The 19,440-nt window shown below is 44.8% G+C and overlaps 1 protein-coding gene across 1 annotated transcript in view; it reads left to right on the top strand.

The window, feature by feature from the left end:
• Positions 1–3,183: 3,183 nt before the first annotated feature.
• ptch2 (patched 2) overlaps positions 3,184–19,440 on the top strand; it is a 44,393-nt gene continuing 28,136 nt past the window's right edge. Inside the window, exons 1-2 of the mRNA XM_061838988.1 lie at positions 3,184–3,871; positions 6,267–6,459. Of these exons, the coding sequence (XP_061694972.1) occupies positions 3,719–3,871; positions 6,267–6,459 (346 nt within the window). The 5' untranslated portion in view covers positions 3,184–3,718. The remainder of the gene's footprint in view (positions 3,872–6,266; positions 6,460–19,440) is intronic.

Below are 19,440 nucleotides of genomic sequence, written 5' to 3' on the forward strand. Positions count from 1 at the left end.
AGGCCAAAAAATGAAATTGGAATAAAATTGTTATTATGTAATATTAATATATGAAGAGAAATGCTGTCTTTTTATGATAGTAAAGTTGTAATATTCCAAGTGACTATATCACATGAAAATCAATTTTATTTACCTTTTATAAGCATAGAAAAAAACTGCAATGCATCAAATATAAACTTCTAATACTAAAAAAAAATTTCTCTGACTTTTTTTGTCTGTAGCCATGATCACTTCATTGTGGCAGTAAACTTCACAACAAGCAGAAAGAAAATTCACAAAAAAAAAGAGAATGACATGGTGTTTATTTTAAACAACTACATTAACTTTCTGCTAGCAATGTTCGTTTAGCTTCATGCTAACCAACTGTGTAAACCCCACAGATGAGCTAACAAAACTAGCAACAGTGTTGTGGGATTTCTAAGCCTTAATAGAATTTATATTTTAACAGAAATGGTGCAGCAACCTATGTCGACAAACAACATAACAATGCTCACAGACGTCCATTTTAGCTATCCATTGAGTTAAATGTGCGCAATATTTCTTGTTTATGGGCTATTGAACCGACCTGGTGGTAACGATGCCTTCCGCCCTAAGCGGCAGAAAGGCCAAGCCGGCGAGCGTGCGCGCTCCCCGCAAAACGCGCAGCTGTCAGTAGTGGACCGACACCTAAATCCAATTACTCCACATCAGCTTCCAATTGTTTTTAAGTCAAGCAAAGGGGCTCAAATTATCACCAGGTGCCCGACAAATGTTCTCCACAGCAGCGCCGCTCGCCCCGCGAGAACCGCCGTGCGCTATTGTGACATGTTCGTTAGCCGTCGTACTTTTGACGTAGCAAACTGCACTTTTAAGCTTTTTTTTTTCGGGGGGGGGGGGGGGGGGGGGGGTCGGATTATCAAGCAGTTTTGTCTGGGAACCTGCTTTCCAGGCTCATGTGAGCTCCTTTGTGAACTCATGAAATCATGCATGTCAAGACGTGGAACCGGTCCAAAGATTGTCACTCTGAACCAAGCCGCCACCACTTGGGGGGGGGGGCAGGATACACGTGTATTATAAGTCCTGTGATGTTTTAATGTCACTACAGTATTATGAGAGCTGAACTTAGCGCTGACACTTCTTTGCTTTCATGCATTTTTTTTTTCCCCGAAACGCAAACACAGCAAAGACTTGTGGGTTGATAAAAGAGGGCGGATGCATAATTGCGACACCGTGAAAGTTTTATCGGTTTCCAAAAATAAAGTTTTTAACAGTTTCCGCTAACTTTAAATAAGTCCTTTGAGTCAAGCAATAATCTAGTGCTGTGTAGTCAAACCACATTATGAACTCATTCGTTAAAAATTGCGCATGGGGTTCTGATTCTGATTCATTCATAGACTGATCAGTCACACTAATGGCTGATATTGCACAAATGTAGCACATTAATAATTTCAATAAGGGACTCGAAATCTCACATTACAATAAAATAAAAAATAAAGTTGACAATTTGTCATGGTAAAGTGATTGAATACTTTTTTTAATGCCTGTAGTCATGTAGACTTTGATTTTTTTTTTTTTTTCAACTAGAATTGGGAATAATGTACACTAACAGGCAATACTGTGCAGAAAAATGTACACACACTGGGAATAATGTGCTCAAAGTAAGGGAATTGTGCGCATTTGCGGAGTCATTTGCACAAAGAGGGAATAGAGCTCATGCACCTACGTCATAAAAATCACATGACTTTTGTTTACGTCGCCATATTGCCGGTCAAGCTAAGCATTGCTCAATGCTAAGTCGGTTGGGGAGGGGTTTGGTTAGGGTTAGGGATTAGACACGGAAATATGTCTTGTAGCACGACGCCCAGAGTCTTGTCCGATACCGTCAGCGAATTAGAAGGTGAAAATAAACTACGGTATGTGGAAAAATGAGATAAACTCGGCATAGAGGACCTGTATTTAATACCGAAATCGACGTTTTTGCCGATATAAGAAATTGGACTCTTAACCCTTTCTGGGCAGGGGTTGTAAATTTGCAACAGGTTCAATATAATCGAAAATGTTAAGTCCAGAGTATCATTTTCTGAAAGTATAGGATTTTTCTCTCTGCAAAATTTTATTTGGTCCAGAGAGAGTTAATTCACTTCAGCTTGTCTTGCACAACTGGATCTACACTTGGATCTGGTGAGTAAGTCGTCGAGATTTACACGGAAAAGTTTGAAAGCGGATAAAAGTCTGGACGCGTACGAATACTTTGTTGCTGGGTCTGTTCTCATCAGGAATAAATCCCACATAGTGACGGTTTTGACGGCTCGTGAATGCGGAAGCGTGTTCGGCCACACGTTAACCTTTGATGTCTGACTTGGGTGCAGGTGTCATGAGCCAGGCTGGACCACGGCTGTTCCACATTGGGACTGTCGTTAGTATTTGAGTTGGAGTTTTTGTCACTGGTGTTTGCCAGTTCGTTGTTTGAGTTTGTGAGTTGCATTCACTGACAGTAGGAATCTCCACCACTGAAAATAGCGTAGTGTTGAGCTATCCTCATCACAGTGTTTTTGTGCCACTTCAGCTTGAATAAAACTACGCCTAAGATGTCCTCGTCTTGGAGTCCTGCGTTTGTGCCCAGCCCCGCACCGGAGGTTCGTGACAGCAAGGCAGCGTAGGATCGATTCCCGCTCAGTGGTGGTGTCGACATGCGCCCTGCGACCAGTTCCGGGTGTAGTCCGCCTTCCGCCCCGTGTTAGCTGGGATAGGCTCCGACTCACCCGTGACCCTTGTGAGGACAAGTGAGAAGGAAAATGAAATGTACACTAACGAGGATCAATGATGGGGAATGATGCGCACTAATAGGGAATAATGAAAATAACTGGGAACGTGTATAATCGAGGACTGACTGACATGATGTGCAATAAAAGTGGGAAAACGTCCACGGACGTGGAAACGCAAGTGGGATTAATGAGCGTCAACTGGGAATGATGTGGACGAGCAGGGAATAATGTGCCCAAGCATGCAGTCAGCGAGCGAGCGTGCGTGCGTGTGCGGGTTTTATTGAAAGAGTTTCTCTCTCTCTCTCTCTCTCTCTCCTTCCCTCCCTCCTTTCCTCCCCCTTCTCTCTCCTCCCCCCTCCCAGCACAGGCAGCAGCAGCAGCAGCAGCAGCTTGGGTGGTCTCTCTCTCTCTCTCTCTCTCTCTCTCTCTCTCTCTCCCTCCCCACGTTGGTGAGCTGTTGCTTAGCAGCTAATAATAGGCGATGTTTGCAAAGTAATTTGCCTCTTCCTCGGCCAATGGGAGCCGCGGCACTTTTCCATCAAAGCTCCCTTTTCAGGATTCGCCGAGAGGCGAGCTCGTCCAAACGTTGCCGCAGCGCGATCGGAGGTAGACGCGACGCGCGCCCACCAGCGAGACCGCCGCAGCTCGGCTACTACCGATCCCATCTGAGACGCTGGGGGTTGTTGTTTTTTATTATTATTATTATTATTATTATTATTTGTTTGCCCGCGTGTGCTTTTTTTTTTTTCCAACAACCTCGCGATCGAATGACGACTGAAGGATCTTTACGGATTTGGGCGCATAATGTTGGGATGGAGTTTGGCGACTCGTTCGGCTCCACGGAAGACTAGCAGGACACTTTCTTGCAACTCGTCGGCGCCGGACGCGCTCCTCTCCCATGTCGGATTACTGCGACGCTCTGTGAAATCGCAGCCGCTTCGTGTGTCGCTTCGCCCCCCAAGCCTGCTCGGACCATGGCCTCGGATAGCGGGGTCCCAGGGGCCGGTGTCTTCGGAGAGTTACCCCCGAGCTACGCGCGCTCACGGCCGGCCGCCGACGCCGAAGACGCGCTCCGGAGACCCAGCGGCTACTGCCACGCCGCTTTTGCACTTAAACAGATCTCAAAGGTGATGAAGGGAGATTTTGTTTACAAGTCCATTTTTGTTGTTGTTGGGATGTTTTTTTTTTTTTTTTTTTAAAGGAATATGTACTCTTTTACTAGGGGGGGGGGGGGATGCAAAACTTCCAAGAGGTCTCACGTATGGATGACAAGGTTTGACTTTTTGGTGTCAAGGTTTGAATTCTTTTTGTAGCTACGTTACTTCTTTGAATTTACACAGGTTTTGTTTACGAGGGCATCTTTTTTGGAGGGTGGGGGGTGTAGTTCTGTGTTTTAAGACTCTTTTATTGCTGTCCCAAAACCCTTTGGAAGCCAACTTCCAATAAATGTCAAAAATGCAAGAACTACACTTAAAAAGTGAAATCTTATATCAGTGTTAGTGAATTTATAGAAGGACTTTTGTTCACAGGGGCAGCTTTTTGTTTTTCATTGGTTGCAGAGGTATTTTAAGAGTGTGTAGTCCCTAACCGGGGGTCCCAAAACCAGCCAAGTGGGTGCCAACCTCCAAGAAGTACGGCTGGACTAAACATGGATTGACTTTTGAGTTACATTAGCATCAACTACATGAAATTTAAGAGATTCTGTTCACTAACTACCTTTTGTGTGTGATTGTATGTATTTACGGTCCTTTGTTGGGGGTCCCAAAGCCACCCAACTGGGAGCCAACTTCCAAGAAGTGTCATGTACTAACCTGCCAAAAAGTCAAACCTTGACATGGTGTAAAGTTCATTTATCTGGGGACCCCAGGACCAAATTCTAAAAATGACACTCAAAAAGCAAAACCTTGACTTTTTCTGTCTTTACATTGACACGGTCTTCATTGAACTTGCGAGTTTATCAGTTTCAAGAACCATAAATGTCACAACCGTTTAATACACCTCGTTTCTAAAGCAATGATTTAAGACTTGTAATAGTTTTTTCTTACGGGAAACCTCAAACAAAGAGTTGCTGTTGCGCCCGACACAGGTGAGGTGAAGATGGAAATTGTAGACGCAGCAATCATCATTTGGTCGGTGGGGTTCATATTTGGAAAAAACTACCGAGAGCCCAAAAGAAATGGAGTATGTGCCGTACTGGTATTTAAATTGTTATCGTAGGGTTGACTCGCGTTCCCGCTCGGTGTTGTTGTAATGTCACACACATCCTGGTTTCCCCCGTGCGTGCGTTTTTTTGGCTTCAAACGGACCCTCGGAGCAGCACGGTGGGCTACGCCAGGCTCTTGTTTGGAAATGCGGTGGGTCCTGCGAAGGAATTCACTGATTGAGTTTGATCTGACAAAGCATCTTTTCGGACCGCCCGGATGCTTGGACGGGTTTCAGCGCTGCGGAGAGGAGCGAGAGAGGGAAGGGTGGGAAGTGGGGGGGCGAGTGGTAGAAACACAGCGGTGACAGTTGCGGCGTTCGCAAGCAAGAATTTCAAGCAAATATGCACATGATCCAGCAAGATCGATGAGCTGCCGGCCTCGTTGTGAATATGTAGAAAAGTCAGTCGGCAGGTTGATTAATGTGGAACGGTTGTGACTTCCAGTTTGTAAATTGAAGACATTCGAAGATCCGATGTTGGCCACCGAATCCCCTTAATTGCGTTGCGTCATGGGAGATCCTGCCTCAGCTTTGGACCCGGCCGTCGCGATGGATGCCGGGTTCCAGCAGCCGCGGATTGCTCCGAAACTCTGCGGCGCTCAAGCGTCGTGTGGAAAGCCGAACAAGGGTTGAAGCTGGCAGGAGGTGTCAAACTTGTTTTCGTCATGGGCCCCTTTGTAGTCAGAGTTTCTAAAGGGGAAACTGCATCATGTAGATTATGTTGTACAATAATGTTCGGTGTTGTAATGGAAGGCCAAAAATCTAGCAGAAGTTGAGCTGCACTGTGTTTGTTTACAGACAAGATGTGTTGGCGCTTGCCCGTGGCTTCTTTGGGGCACAGTTAAGAAGGACCACGTAGGCTATGTTTGTGGGGTCGGCGTTGATCGGGGCTAATATCCGCCGTCCCTCAGGGCCTCTTACTTGCCACCGACCAGCAACAGCTCGTAAGGGGGCCCACGCAGGGGGGATTCCCGACACGTGATCTTTGCTGTGTCTGAATCAGTGCCATTGTTTTGTCATTGATACGGGCCGGTGCCAGCCGTCTCTCGGGGGGGGGGGGCAAGAAATTGCCTGGGTTGTCTGCCACATTGAGATTGCTGCCCTTTATATGTTCCGTCTGGGAACCCTAATAATCGGCATGTCATATTACACGATTATCGCTGGGTTAGATAGTGGTTTTTTTTTTCTCCATCTCACTCTTCTTGAACAGAAGTCAAAGAATTATAGGAACGTTACCGCAGGCCTTTAGTTTGACATCTGTGGTTTTGGAGCATACATCATAATCCTGACTTGTCCTTCACCCGCTTACTTCCACTTCAGGGGAAGGCGGTAGGTCAGAATGCGCCCCTGTGGATCCGCGCCAGGTTCCAGGCCCTCCTGTTCTCTCTGGGCTGCCACATCCAGAGGCACTGCGGGAAGGTGCTCTTCATCGGACTCTTGGTGTTCGGGGCGCTCTCCGTGGGACTCCGAGTGGCCGCCATTGAAACGGACATCGAGCAACTGTGGGTGGAAGGTGAGTTGATTTTTTTTTTTTTTTTTTTTTGGACGAAAAAAAATTGCGAGGCCGCCGTGCTTCCGGTGTTGTTTTTATTGGTCTTTGACCTGTTTAGTGTTTTTCCCCAGTAGTTGCAAATGGGGGCTTTTATGGTAATCAAGAGCTGGTGTCCTCTCACTTTATTGGGATGGCACGTTTCGGTGTCACATGTTGACAGGCTTACTGTCCGTCAGGTTCAATTGGAGGGGGGGGGGTCCTCCAGTTTACGATGGGGTTTCATTGCTGGGAGCGACATATGCTGTTAACGCACTAATCTGCGCCTACGCGGTCGTAAAGTGTTGATTACGGTAAATACTTGTTTGGAGGAAAAAAAAAACACTTCTAGGCCATAAAAATAAAACATTCAAATGAATAAAAATAAGTGAGCAGGTATTGTAGTCGTATGCCGCTGCACGTGCATTGGTAACCTAAAAAACGTTGTATGTCTTGACCCTTGGTTGCATAGGGTTAGTCCTTAGCTTACGATCTAGTAGCCTCCATTGGCGCAGTAGTAAAGAAATGATTACAGTAAATATATCTATTAGGCCTTAAATGTGAAATACATAATCATGTGTAAAAACAATAATTTCATGATGACTTTTTATGTCAGTTGGCAGTGTATTGTTACCCGCGCCGTAGCCTATCGCTAACCTACAGTATGCTAGTTGTCGTAAATTGTAATTACGGCACATATTTGTTTTACCAACACATCCAAACACTAAATATGAGACAACTATATCACAAATAGTCAGTTTGGGTGATGACGACGCAAACGTCCCTGTGCCACTTCACCACATGTTCTTAGGCCAAACATTGTAGTCCATAGCTAACAATGCTAAAGTCATAATTACAGTAAATATTTGTTTAAAAAGCTTCTCTTGGTTGTAGATATGAAATTATCAAATGGAATTCAATCAGTCTTTGTGATAACCGAGCGTACCTTCTTGTGTCAGGTGATGACATATTCTTCCACCGCTGCACAAGCTAGGTTAGCTAAACATTAGCTAAACTGCGCATCATTGCAAATATGATGTGTAGTTCTTTAGCTGGCCGAATGTTTTTTAGCGATGGCTGTTTGACTACATTTCCTTGATTGACTACGATCAAGTGATTGATCAATTTTATGGAACGCTGTCCTGCTCGGAACAAACGGGAGAATCTCAATGGTCCTCGGGGCTCGGTTTCAGGCCTTGGATGTGGATGGAGCTGATGACGTCATGTTGGCACCTCGTTAGACAGCAAACTAGCAGAGACTTAATCAGCGCTTCGCTCCGTTTGGCCTCAATTTGCATGGAGACACAATTCATCAACAATCACTTCTTAATCGATTATGTCGTCGGAATGATTTCATCTGCCCGTTAGTATTAGGAGGTCACGTGGAGCGTGTTCATGTTGCACCTCGGGCACGCTATCTTCGGTTTAGCTGCCGCCGGGTTTTAGGCCCAAGTTATCTGTACGTTATCTTTTTTTTTTCAGGGGCAAAAGCAGCTTTATTTGGTTTTTCACACTGGCCAAAATTCCTTTTAAACCCCCAGGCTTTCAGGGTCGGGGCTGATCCCTGCAGCAGATGGACTGTGTGAATGGTTAGCCATCTTTGAGAGAGGTGGGGGGGGGGGGGTGGTGGACGGGGGTGTCAGACCCCCACCCCACCCCACCCCTACTCCATCCCATCCACACACACTCACTCAGTCCCTCCCTCCTTCCCTCCTCCCCTCCGGCTCCCTGTGTGGTCCCTAACTATTCTTGGATTCCATTCAACAAGAGGCGAGGCAGGCAGGCAGGCAACTTAACCCCTCCTCCTCCTGGAAAAAAATCCAAGTGAATGCATCTGAAGTTTACCCACCTGTTTTGCACGCTCTAAAAGCGCCACAGCAGTTGGTGAATCTAAACAGACCCTATAGGGCCCTTTTCGGCCCACCATGTCAGTGTAGGACGGGGGTGGAGCAAGACGGCCCCGGCCGTCGCACACACTCGGTATTTAATCGTGTAATTTAGATATTTTTAGCCACAACATATATTCATTATCAGCAGCGCAACAAAAGTAGTCCTGGCTTCTTTTCTCTCGCGCTTCTTAATTGTGTAAAGATTCCGGATGACCTTCCGAGCTAATTGGCCAGGCCACGTTTTTTCTTTAAAGGAGATGTTTAGACGTTTGTGTGCCAGTTGTTTTGCTGCGGGACTGAACGAAGGAAAAGGGGCAGTGAGGAGGGAGAGTGTGGTAGTGTGAGTGGGGCGGGAGGGGGCAGGGAGTGGGGGGGGGGGGTTTAAAAAGGAATGCTGTGCCTTTAAGAGGCAGTGGCCAAGTTTCTAAAGTTTCTGCCTGCCTTGTTTCCACCAATAGCCCATTCACAAAGCTGCTAGGGGCCTCAATGGAGAGTAAAGTGGTTGTGGGACAAGGAGAGGTTAGTTCTCACACGCACAAATTTGAGTAAACACTCGCACGGCAGCGCACACCAACCGCCAAACAAAAGGACACTGATAAGACGGCCGATAGCTCACGGCGCTGGGCTCAGATAGTTGGGTTTCGTTTTGGGGCAATTGGAGACTTTTAGGAGGGACTGTTTGTGAAATAATAGTCAAAGTGAAAGAAAAAGTGTGTGAATGTGGAGACTTTCTTCCCAACAAGTTTGTTCATGTTGGAAAAAAAATGTAATGGGCTTAAGTGAGTAGTATAAAAAAGTTTTTGTTTTAATTACAAAAAAAATGATATATGTTGTCATTTTACATAAAGAAAATAATTACATTAAAATGTGTCAGATGTTGTGGTACAATGTAGCATTTTAAAATATATGTATATAGCATTTTAAGGGTAATCTTTTATTGTTGTTGAGAATTATTATTTTAATACAAAAAATCTTATTTAAATTATATTCATTTACAACATATTGTAATATTACTTTGGAAATAAAATGAAATAAAAACATACACTTTGAAATCACAGATATGTACTAAATATGACTTTTTAAGAACACCATCTCCAAAATATATTATGTGAATACAAAATAATTATGTAATTTGTTTTAAATATTTATTTCCTGTTGTAATAGCACTTTAAGTAGTAACATATAGAGTACAAAGACCATTAAAATTTGACAAAATATTGCAGTTTTAAGAAAATTGCAAAGTTTTAAGGCAAACGATATACCATTATTATCATTGTTAAATACAAAAATATTTTATTGAAACAATAGTCAATTCTATTATAATTTTACTTTTCCAACATCTCTCTTTAGAGGCCGCTGCAGTAATTTTCTGCACCACATGATTTTTTTATTTTTTTTTATTTTTTTTTTTTTTAGAAAATTGTGTCATTCTAGCATATTCCCTTGCTGACATTTCATAGTTTCCCACTAAATGATTGCAAAATCCCATTGGAATGTGTTGTGAAGTTTTGTTTTGAGAATTGTCCTCACACGACACACGCGTTTTATCTTTGTTGCCTTTTTGCACGTTTCTCGAGATTTCAGACTTCATTCAACCTCCAGGAGCGTCTTTAGTCTGCACACCTGTGTGGTACTATAAGGGTATTTAGTCTGATGAGCACTTTAAGGACAAGTGGGAAAATACGGTATCCGCATTGTTTGCATACTGTAAGCAAGCATTACCCCGCTTTCAAGTGTGAAATCTGAGCTTGGCTACATGTGACCCGGTCAAGGACATTTCCTTGAAAATAGGGTAAGAGAAGGCTAGTAAAAAAAAAAAAAAGGGGATACAGGAAGAGGAGAGTGATGGGAGTAGACACCCAGGAGGAGCTGGGTGGGGGGGTTGGGACAGGAAAGACTGGAAGTTTATGACCCGCTGACACTTTTTCGCCTTGCCTTGTCTCGTTTTTAAACATTGCAATCCCGTGAGTGGTGAGGTGTTGCTATTGAAAAAAACATCTCTGGAGGTTTAAAAAAAGGAAAAGAAAAAGAGGAGAGAAAAGGCCTCAGTGTTTCTGTAAACAAATGCTTCCTAGCTGAGTTTTAGGTGAGCCGTGACAGCCGCGTTCAGTGATTCCAACTGTCTAAACAAGAGCGCAGGGGAGAAAAGGCCGAGCGGGCGTACCACATGTCCCATAAAGAGGATGGGAGAGGCGGGAGTCGGGGGGGGGGGGGTCAAGACTGCAGCAATGTGCGGTACAGTATGGTAGCATCTAAATGAGGCATGATGAGAGAAAAGACAAAGAGAAAACACCTCAGAGTTTGCACAAAGGAACTTTTAGGAAGGGGGGGGGGGGCGTTCATCTTTCTCTTTTTTTTTTTCTTTTCCACTCTAAACAAACCACAGCAGGTAAGTGCTACAATTTATGTGCGCGCACACAGCGACCCAGTTCGGATGGAGAAAGGGAGCTCTATGAAGCATTATTGGAGGTGAATAGTGCGCGCTGGGTCCCCCCCCCCAGCAAGATAAATAAACTCTCAGTGCTCAGGGCCCGGGACCTCACTGGTAGAGAGAACAAACAAGAGCAGAGTCAACCTGGGTCAGCTCCAAATGTTTATTTCACCACACACCCCCACCCCTTTTTTTTTTACACTCTATCCTTCAGCCCGAGTCACACCTTGCCATACTCAGCCCCCCCCCCATCTCTCAACTAAATATCACACTGTTCAACGTTACACGTGAATATGACAAGTTTGTCTTTTCACCCGCGATGCTTTCTGCTTGCCTAAATGCAGGAGCGTCAAACTCGTTTTTGTCGCGGGCCGTATTGAAGTTACGGTTTCCCTCAAAGGGCCGTTATGACTGTGAAAGTGTAAAAATATTGAATTGCCACATCATATTTACACATGAAATTTATGAACTAGTTTTGGAATCAGAAATCAAGAGTAATGGGGTTTTCAACTCTTGTTGTTTGGGAACACAAAAAAAATGCTTGCAATATCTCAATGTTATCATTTATGATTTGACCATTTCAAATTTTTGTACAAATTTTTACAAGCATAATTGAAATTGACCCTCTTGATTTGACTTCGCGGGCCACATAAAATGGCCCTGGGGCCTCGAGTTTGACAGCAGTGCTTTAAGGAATGAATATTTATTTTAACACAAATGGTGTGTCAACACATGTAGATGGCAATTTTAATGAAAAAGGCACATTTTCTTTATCCCGTGAAAAAAAATTATCGTATTACTGCTTCATTGGGTCACAAATTGAACATGATAAAAAAAAAAATGGAAGTTGACACAGATGATTTGCCTTCGCTGGCCACATAAAATCATGTGCCAGGCCAGATCTGGCCCCCGGGCCTCCAGTTTGACACCTATGCCTAAATGGATCACCGGGGATAGATTGGGACGATGAATGTCAAGTGTGAAATGATTCATCGAATAACGAATAATTTGAAAAAAAAATTAAGCCTAAGCAAAGTCTCTCCACACAGACTAATGTTACTGCAGTATCACGTGCAGTATATGTGAAGAAATAAATTGGCGTGATGGCGGTGAGCCAATTTTCAAGAGTGTGAAATGGCAAGAGAAGGCGCAAAGTTTGGGATCATGTTACACTTTAAAAAAATGAAGATTAAGTGGCACGTGCACAATCACAAACACAGAAAGTAACATATGATTGTTCGCTAATTTAGTACACTGTTCCACCGCTGATTAGAACTTATTGCAATGGTTCCAGAAGGGATCAAGTATAGACACAGGCAACGTGCACTTGTAATCACTTTTTTGAACAAACAGAAAGAAAATACCAAACGTATTAAGTGATTTGCGTCCTGAATTCCTGTTTCAAGCTAAATACTGTTAGCATAGCATGCTTGTAGCTCACGTGTCATGTTCTTGAGTTGACATCGGACTCAACAGAACCTCAGCTGGTCACAGCCGACTAATGCTCTCCATTTTGAGAGCACAGTGGAGAAGTTTTTAGCATTTCAGTCTGACCGTTCAAGGTTTGAATCTTGGCTCTGGCGTTCCTCTTTGGCGTTCGCATGTTGCGTGGGATTTCTACTGCGCCCTCTCACGGCCACAAAAACATGCATGTTAGATTCCTTGAATGGGAGTGTACATACTTGTTTGTCTAGATCTGTTCAGGGTGGACTGAGCTTCTTTCAGCAAAAGTCACCCGGGATAGGCTCTGTCTCACCTGTGACCCCAATGAGGGAAAGTATGGATAATGGAATGAAGGTTCTAAACTCCCCTTGCCACACGGGATGTAGCTTATAACGTTTTGTAGGAACATCTTCAGACAGCAAAGTAGTTGAGATTCAGTAGCATCTGTGCTGTTTGTGGTCATGTAGAGCAGTTTGACTATCAATTAAAGTACAGCCTCGGTTCTCGAACGACCCCGTTTTCGAACAAAAATTTCGAGATATTTTTGCTTCTGTTTTTGAACGAAAATACTCGAACCCCCCCAACAAAACCTGGAAATAACAGAACGCCTGCGGCCAGACCAGCTGATCCACGACGCACTTTGTTGTGAATTCCCACCTGCCGAATAGACACAGAAATAACATAAGTCGCGCGGTGGTTGATTCGGTTTTCGAACAAATCGCGTTTCAAACCGCCTTCTAGAACGGATTGCGGTTGAGAACCAAGGCTCTACTGTATATGTACACTAGTTGACAGAATTGTGGCATAATCATCAGGTGATTATCCTGTATTACTTCCCGCACAAGCCCTGTGATCAACTGGCCACCAGTCAAGGGTGTACCAAATCTCTCGCCCGTAGGACAGGGGAAGGGATAGGCTCACCCTTAACCGGGCGTGATTCTAGAATCTGAGGTTTAGGGGTGATGATCTCCCGACAAGGCATGATACAGTTCACAGATTTGTACATTTTACTATTCAGTAGTACATTGGCGTTAATATGATCGCTTGCACATGACACTCCAACTAACCTCCATCTATCTCTCTGTCTGTCCACCCGAGCCATCTATTAGCGGGAAAAACCATCAGCTCACTCCGATCTAACAACATAAAAAGTGAGCTACGATTAAGTAGGAAAAAGGAGGACTGGTAATCTGTTTGGGGTTGGGTGGAACAAACTATCGTTGAAAGGGAGGGTCCTGTATTTTTTGTTGTTCAAATATTGTGTTTCACTCCGTTTCTGGCAATTTTCTAGGTTTTTTAAATAAGACGTACAATTGTCTGAAGGGCGGCACGGTGGCTCAGCTGGTAAAGCGTCGGCCTCTCAGTTCTGAGGTCCCGGGTTTCAATCCTGGACATGCCCGTGTGGAGTTTTCCTGTTCTCCCCGTGCCTGCGTGGGTTTCCTCCGGGCTCTGCAGTTTCCTCCCACATCCCAAAAACATGCAACATTAGTTGGACACTCTAAATTGCCCCTAGGTGTGATTTTGAGTGCGGCTGTTTGACTCGTTGTGGCCTGCGATTGCCTGGCAACCAGTTCAGGGTGTACCGTTGACAGCTGGGATAGGCTCCAGCACTCCCCACAACCCTTGTAAGGATAAGCAGCAAAGAAAATGGATGGATGGAATTGTCTCGAGTTTTAGGGGCACTGAGATTCATTTTAGGGTTGCCTCAGCACCCCCCCAAATTGGGCTAAAAATGCCGATGCTGTCAACCCTAAAAAGGATTAGCGCTACAGAAAATAGATGGATGGATATTTGTAACACAAAAGTGTAATGCATATATTCTCCTATTATTTTTGGGACTGAGAAAAGCGTCAGGATGAAAACTCAATCAATACAGGCCGGCATCCTTTGTTTCTTTGGCCGAGGAGCCGACCTTTTTTGTCTTTTGCCGCGCACCGCATAAAGCGACACCAGTCACCTTTGAGTTTGCACAATTTCCCTCCGTGTTTACATCGCGGTCATATAAAACCGAGATGTGGAAGGAGACTGGACGCTCTCTTGGTATTTGTAAGAGAAGGAGAGAGGGGGGGGGGGGTTTAAAAAAAACGGGGAAAAAAAGAAATGATTCCCGGGCTCAATAAATTCATTTCTGCTTTGAATGAGACCAGCAATGTGGAAAAATTTTGCCTTTCAGGCCGGGATGAATGTATGTTTCAACCGCACATTAAGCAGTATTAGCGGTCAGTGGAGTGTCTAATGTGACTATTTTTCACAGTGGCCAACACTGGCCACGATTAGCATAATTAGCAGAGGCAAGCCTATACATATGGAAATGAAAAGTGCCTAAATGCCAGCCCCGGTGGAAATTTATGTGTGGTGGCTAACGCCGCTGGCACATCTGAATAGAATGTAAGTGAAACAGATTTTTTTTTTTTAATTGTCGCTTTCTCTGTCTTCTACTGGAAACACAGTTCTTTCTCACGTACACGCATCGCTTATTTTGTTTTAATTTTTCAACTTGTAATATAATCCAATAATAGGTAAGTAGAATACAGAAGTGGAGAAAAAGATCAAACTGTATTTCTATAGGTAACATAGCTAAGTGCCAGCTTTTTGGGGTTTTCTTTTTGTTTTTGCACCCCCTCCCAGTCGCCCACTCCCACAGTCAAGTCTGGCATTGTTTTACAGGCTGGGAACGTTTTGGTCCATTTGCTTTTTGTTGTGAGGAAGGGGGAAAAAGGGGGGAAAAAAACAAAACTCCCGCTTTATTTTATTCTGCTGTTTGTTGGGAAACATCTGAAAGAAATTGAACGGCGGACGGACAACAAAAGGGCGGCGCGTTGGGAGTGGAGCCGCACTCCGGAGGGGCCTGCCCATCTGCTCGGCGCAGCACTGTGTGGGGCAGACTGGACCGGGCCAGGAGTCCTGATTATGGTTAGTCTACATGTGATAAATCAAATTAGGGAGTTGATTGGCCGAGAGAGTTGACAACCATCCATCCATTTTCAATAGCGCTCGTCGCGTCATGTGGGTCGGGGCGCAGGGTGAGCTGGAATCTATCCCGGCTGACTCTGGGTGAGCGGTGGGGGACCCGTTGGACAGGTTGCCAGTCAGTTTTCGGTCACATATGGACAAGCAACCATTCACACATTCACACCTTTGAACCATTTATTAGAGGCTTCAGTCCCAGTTGGTGAGAGAAGCTAGCTACCACCAATTTGTGCTATGCTAACATTAGCATTTTTCCACTCTATACAACGCCGGTGTAAAACTTTAGAATCGCATACATGATTAATATTCCAATGTTGTCCCATAGATGTCTCTACTCACTAGCGTAGCATTTATGTAGCAGGTAAAAGAAAAAAAAGCCAGCCTCTTCTCGGGTCTTCCTCCAGAACAGCGTGGGGCCTTTCAGAGGCCCCCCCTAATCCAGCTAATCTACCACGCTGAACTTTGAAGGTGGCCTGGCCTGACCCAGCGTAGCCTGGAACAGGGGACTAAAGGCCTGTACGCCACCAGAAGAGAATAGAATAGAATGGGTTGCCTCTGCTATGTCTGGTAAAGCCTCATATATACATTTGCCTCAGTTTGGGAAATCTCAGCTTTAAGAGGAAGGGAAGGGTCACGACGAGAGGAAATGACTGAGGTTGTTGCAGTCCAGCGTTTACTCCGGGCCACACACGTTCATCCAAACATTAGGTCCGTACGACCCAGAGTCATGACGCCGTGTCGGGGCTTGTTTTGACATTTTTGTTCATCTTCTCAGTGTTGTAACTCTTTACTCGAGACGGTGAAAGAATGCCGATGTTATTTTATGGCTTTTCTTAATTCATCTTTAATCATCTTGCCGACCGATGATTATGGCATCTTGACTCCCTTGGAGTGAAATAGGCATCCAGTTGTGTGTTAAAATCCCAGGTCTCCTGACTCAAAGATGTTTTTTCTTTGAAATACCCTCTGCGGAGAACCTTTTCCAAGGAACGGTCTCTTTAAGGTTGGGATCCACGGATTGAGTGCTAGGAGAGGCCGGAGGGGGGCGAACGACGGCGAAGAAAGACGAGAGGAGACTCAAAGAAAAGACAAGTGGTCCATCTGGGGCCGAGCCGGAGTGAGCGAGCGCGGCGGTTTGTGAAGTTGAGGTGTTTGGGGCCGGACTAGGGGAAAGAGAGAGTGAGAGAGCGATAGAGAGAGGAGGCGAGAAGGAGCGAGGAGGGCGGATCGGGCCGCCTGGGTGGTCCAGATGGGAGGAACAAGACACAAATAGCTATAATTTACTTCAGGAGGCCTGTAATTACAGAGCCAAAGTCTCTCTCACCGAAGCCACCCAGTTCCTGTTGGGATCAAAAAACCTCGACGCTGTCGATGTTAACATCCAAAAAGTCAAAAAAGCTTTTAACAGATGTCAACGGAAGAAGTTCCATTTTGCCTTTTACATATTGGGATGTAGCCGTCGGACTCTTAACTGGAGGCCATCGCAATCGGTTCATGGCTAAATTAAGATTGGCTGAATTTGATTAATTGCATCCTGAAGCAAATGAGGCAGAAATGGATTGAATTGCTTTCCACGACTTGGTACACACATTAGGATTGTTTATACTGTATGTTACAGACCTCACACATGATAAAAAAAAGTCGGACATTTGACAGTTTTGAACGTGCTCTGTGGTGTGTGTCTTCCACCGCTGATCGAGAAGCCTAGATCAAAGTTCATCGAACAAAAATTAAGAAGAAGAAACGTAGCAACATCTGGGAAACACAAGAAACAACATGGCAGAGGACACATGAGAGTTGGGAATTATGCTGGTCTTGGGGTTTTTTTTTCTAATAGAAACAGAACTAAGAAGAAGAAAAAACTGTGGAAAATAATCCCAGCCTTTTGGCCGTGCTAGAAGAGAGTTTTCAAATTAAGATAATGGCTGATGTTATTATCCTAGTAACACAGTAGCCTATTTGCTTTAGTTACGTCCGCGTCTTTGTTTCTCGGTGAGGTCGTTACACGAATGGCTACATTCCGTTTCACGTCACAAAGATTTTTATTCGTCAATATTAAAACCTTTTGTCACGACCAGAACACGGGGTTGGACCCAAATGCACGAATCGGGAGACGTAGAGGCAGTTCGGGAAACGTATTTATTCAGTCCTTTGTCGGGGATCAGGCAGGCGGTCAACGGGAGCAGCAGTAAGAACGTCGGGCGTAGGAGGCAGGTCAGTGGGCAGTTACATGGGAGTCAGGAACGGGATTACGAGAGTGTGAGAACGAGGCATGAAGCAACGATCTGGCAAAGGCCAGACCGTATGTGTGGTTCTATATAACTGGGACGTAATGACTAGAGACGAGGCGTAGGTGCCGCCTCGGTGACCGGTACAGCCATGACAGAGACCGGCAGGGCCATGACACCTTTTAACATTCAAGATTGTTGGCCTGACCTGTTTTGGACCCTATTATCGGGACAAATTCAGTTTAAACACAGCTCAGACCAGAGGATAATCTTATCGGATAATCTTTTAAAACAAAATAATCTGTCACGGCTGGGAAGGCGAAAAATCGGAGCAAAAACAGCTTGATTATCTCTGCGCGTGTCCCGGGCCGCCAATTGCATATCGCATCTGTTGATCATCACTTTGGCGCAATTCTTCACATTCGTCTTGTCAGTGAAACGCTTACGCCCATGCTTGCCTGAGAACGTCAGATCTCGGAAGCTAAGTGGGTTTGGCCCTGGTTAGTCCGTGGATGGGAGACCGCCTGGGAATACCAGGTGCTGTAAGCTTCTCTCCCCAGCTAAATGCAGAGGGGTTGTGTCAGGAAGGGCATCTGGCGTAGATTGGCGAAGATTCAGTGAGTCAATCGATTGTTGTCTAGGATACCTTCTCGGACAGATTCCCTAGTAAGAGTTTGTCATAGTACAAGCCTGGAATTCACTCAAAATAGCTGCCTCAAACCAAAATGGCCGACTTCCTGATCGCTCCTTGAGACATTTGACTGTGTTCAGCTACAATAGATGTGTCCACCAAATTTCCTGTTGACCTGGGGGCAATCTTTTTTGTCTAAATTTAATTTGAAGACATTCATTTTAACGATTTTGACCATGATCCCCACGCCTAAAAAAAGCGGTGCCGTTTTGAACATTTTGAGACCCCCTAAAAGGTGATCGAAGAGAGCCTTCGCACCACCAAAATGAAGCAATTTCAACAGTAATACAGACGTATATTAATAATGGAGTTCTCCCTGTGAGAGCACCAGTTAGGCCAAATGTGATCTGTCAGGAAATGACCTAAACTTTTACTGTTGCCGTTCTCTCCAAATGAAAACATCTATGTCAACATTGGGAGGAATGTCCATTTGGGGGGATGCACTGAGCTCGACACCGGCGACTGCAAATAAACGAGGTGATGTGATATCCTCCGCCCTCACTCGCAGCGAAGGTAATTAAAGCCTTGAAAGTGCGGTGTAGGAATATTGGACCCGCACCACCACCCCTCCCCAAGGTCCAACTTGATCTCAGACGTTCGCAGGCCTCGCCGTTTGTTTTTACTTTTGCTCCCCATCAATTACAGGCTGCGTGGGGGGAGGTTCACAGTGCACTAGTGTACACTGAACCCCCGTAACGCGTGGTACACGTTCCGGCCTCACCTGTAATCGGTGAAAATCTACAATATCGAGACCTTCTTTTGCATAGTTTTACTGCTTTACACTTTAAATTCAGTCTGGAACACAGTTTTTAAGTGACTTAGCACCAGTCGTCACTCTCTTGTTGAGAAAAGATCGTGTAGCATCACTTTGTAGAGAGGAAAGGAAAGTTCTGGCACGCACATTGTTGGACTCCCAGTTAAAGTTTACTATAAGAGTCAAACACACTATTAATACAGAAATGTTCAACCAAATGCTATAATATGATCTAACTGAAGTCAGCAGTCTTAATGGTCCCATATAATGCAGAAGACACGGATTACCATAGATGTTACCATAACAATAAATCACCATACAGCCGCTATATAACAGCTTTAACACACACGGAACAGCAACACACACAAAGAAAGTATATACCAAAAAGAATTTCATTGTACTCCACAATATCAAAGTGTTTAGTCAAGCCGCATAATTTCGGCCAACAAACGTATGCTAGCGCAATGCTAGCATGTAGTGCGAAACAGCGGCGCGGCATTCAAGAGATAACATGCCCAGTTAAGAAACACATCCCCAGGATCGAGCACAAAGCCGTGAAA

The sequence above is a fragment of the Syngnathoides biaculeatus genome, chromosome 13, assembly GCF_019802595.1.
Source record: "Syngnathoides biaculeatus isolate LvHL_M chromosome 13, ASM1980259v1, whole genome shotgun sequence".
NCBI lineage: Eukaryota > Metazoa > Chordata > Actinopteri > Syngnathiformes > Syngnathidae > Syngnathoides > Syngnathoides biaculeatus.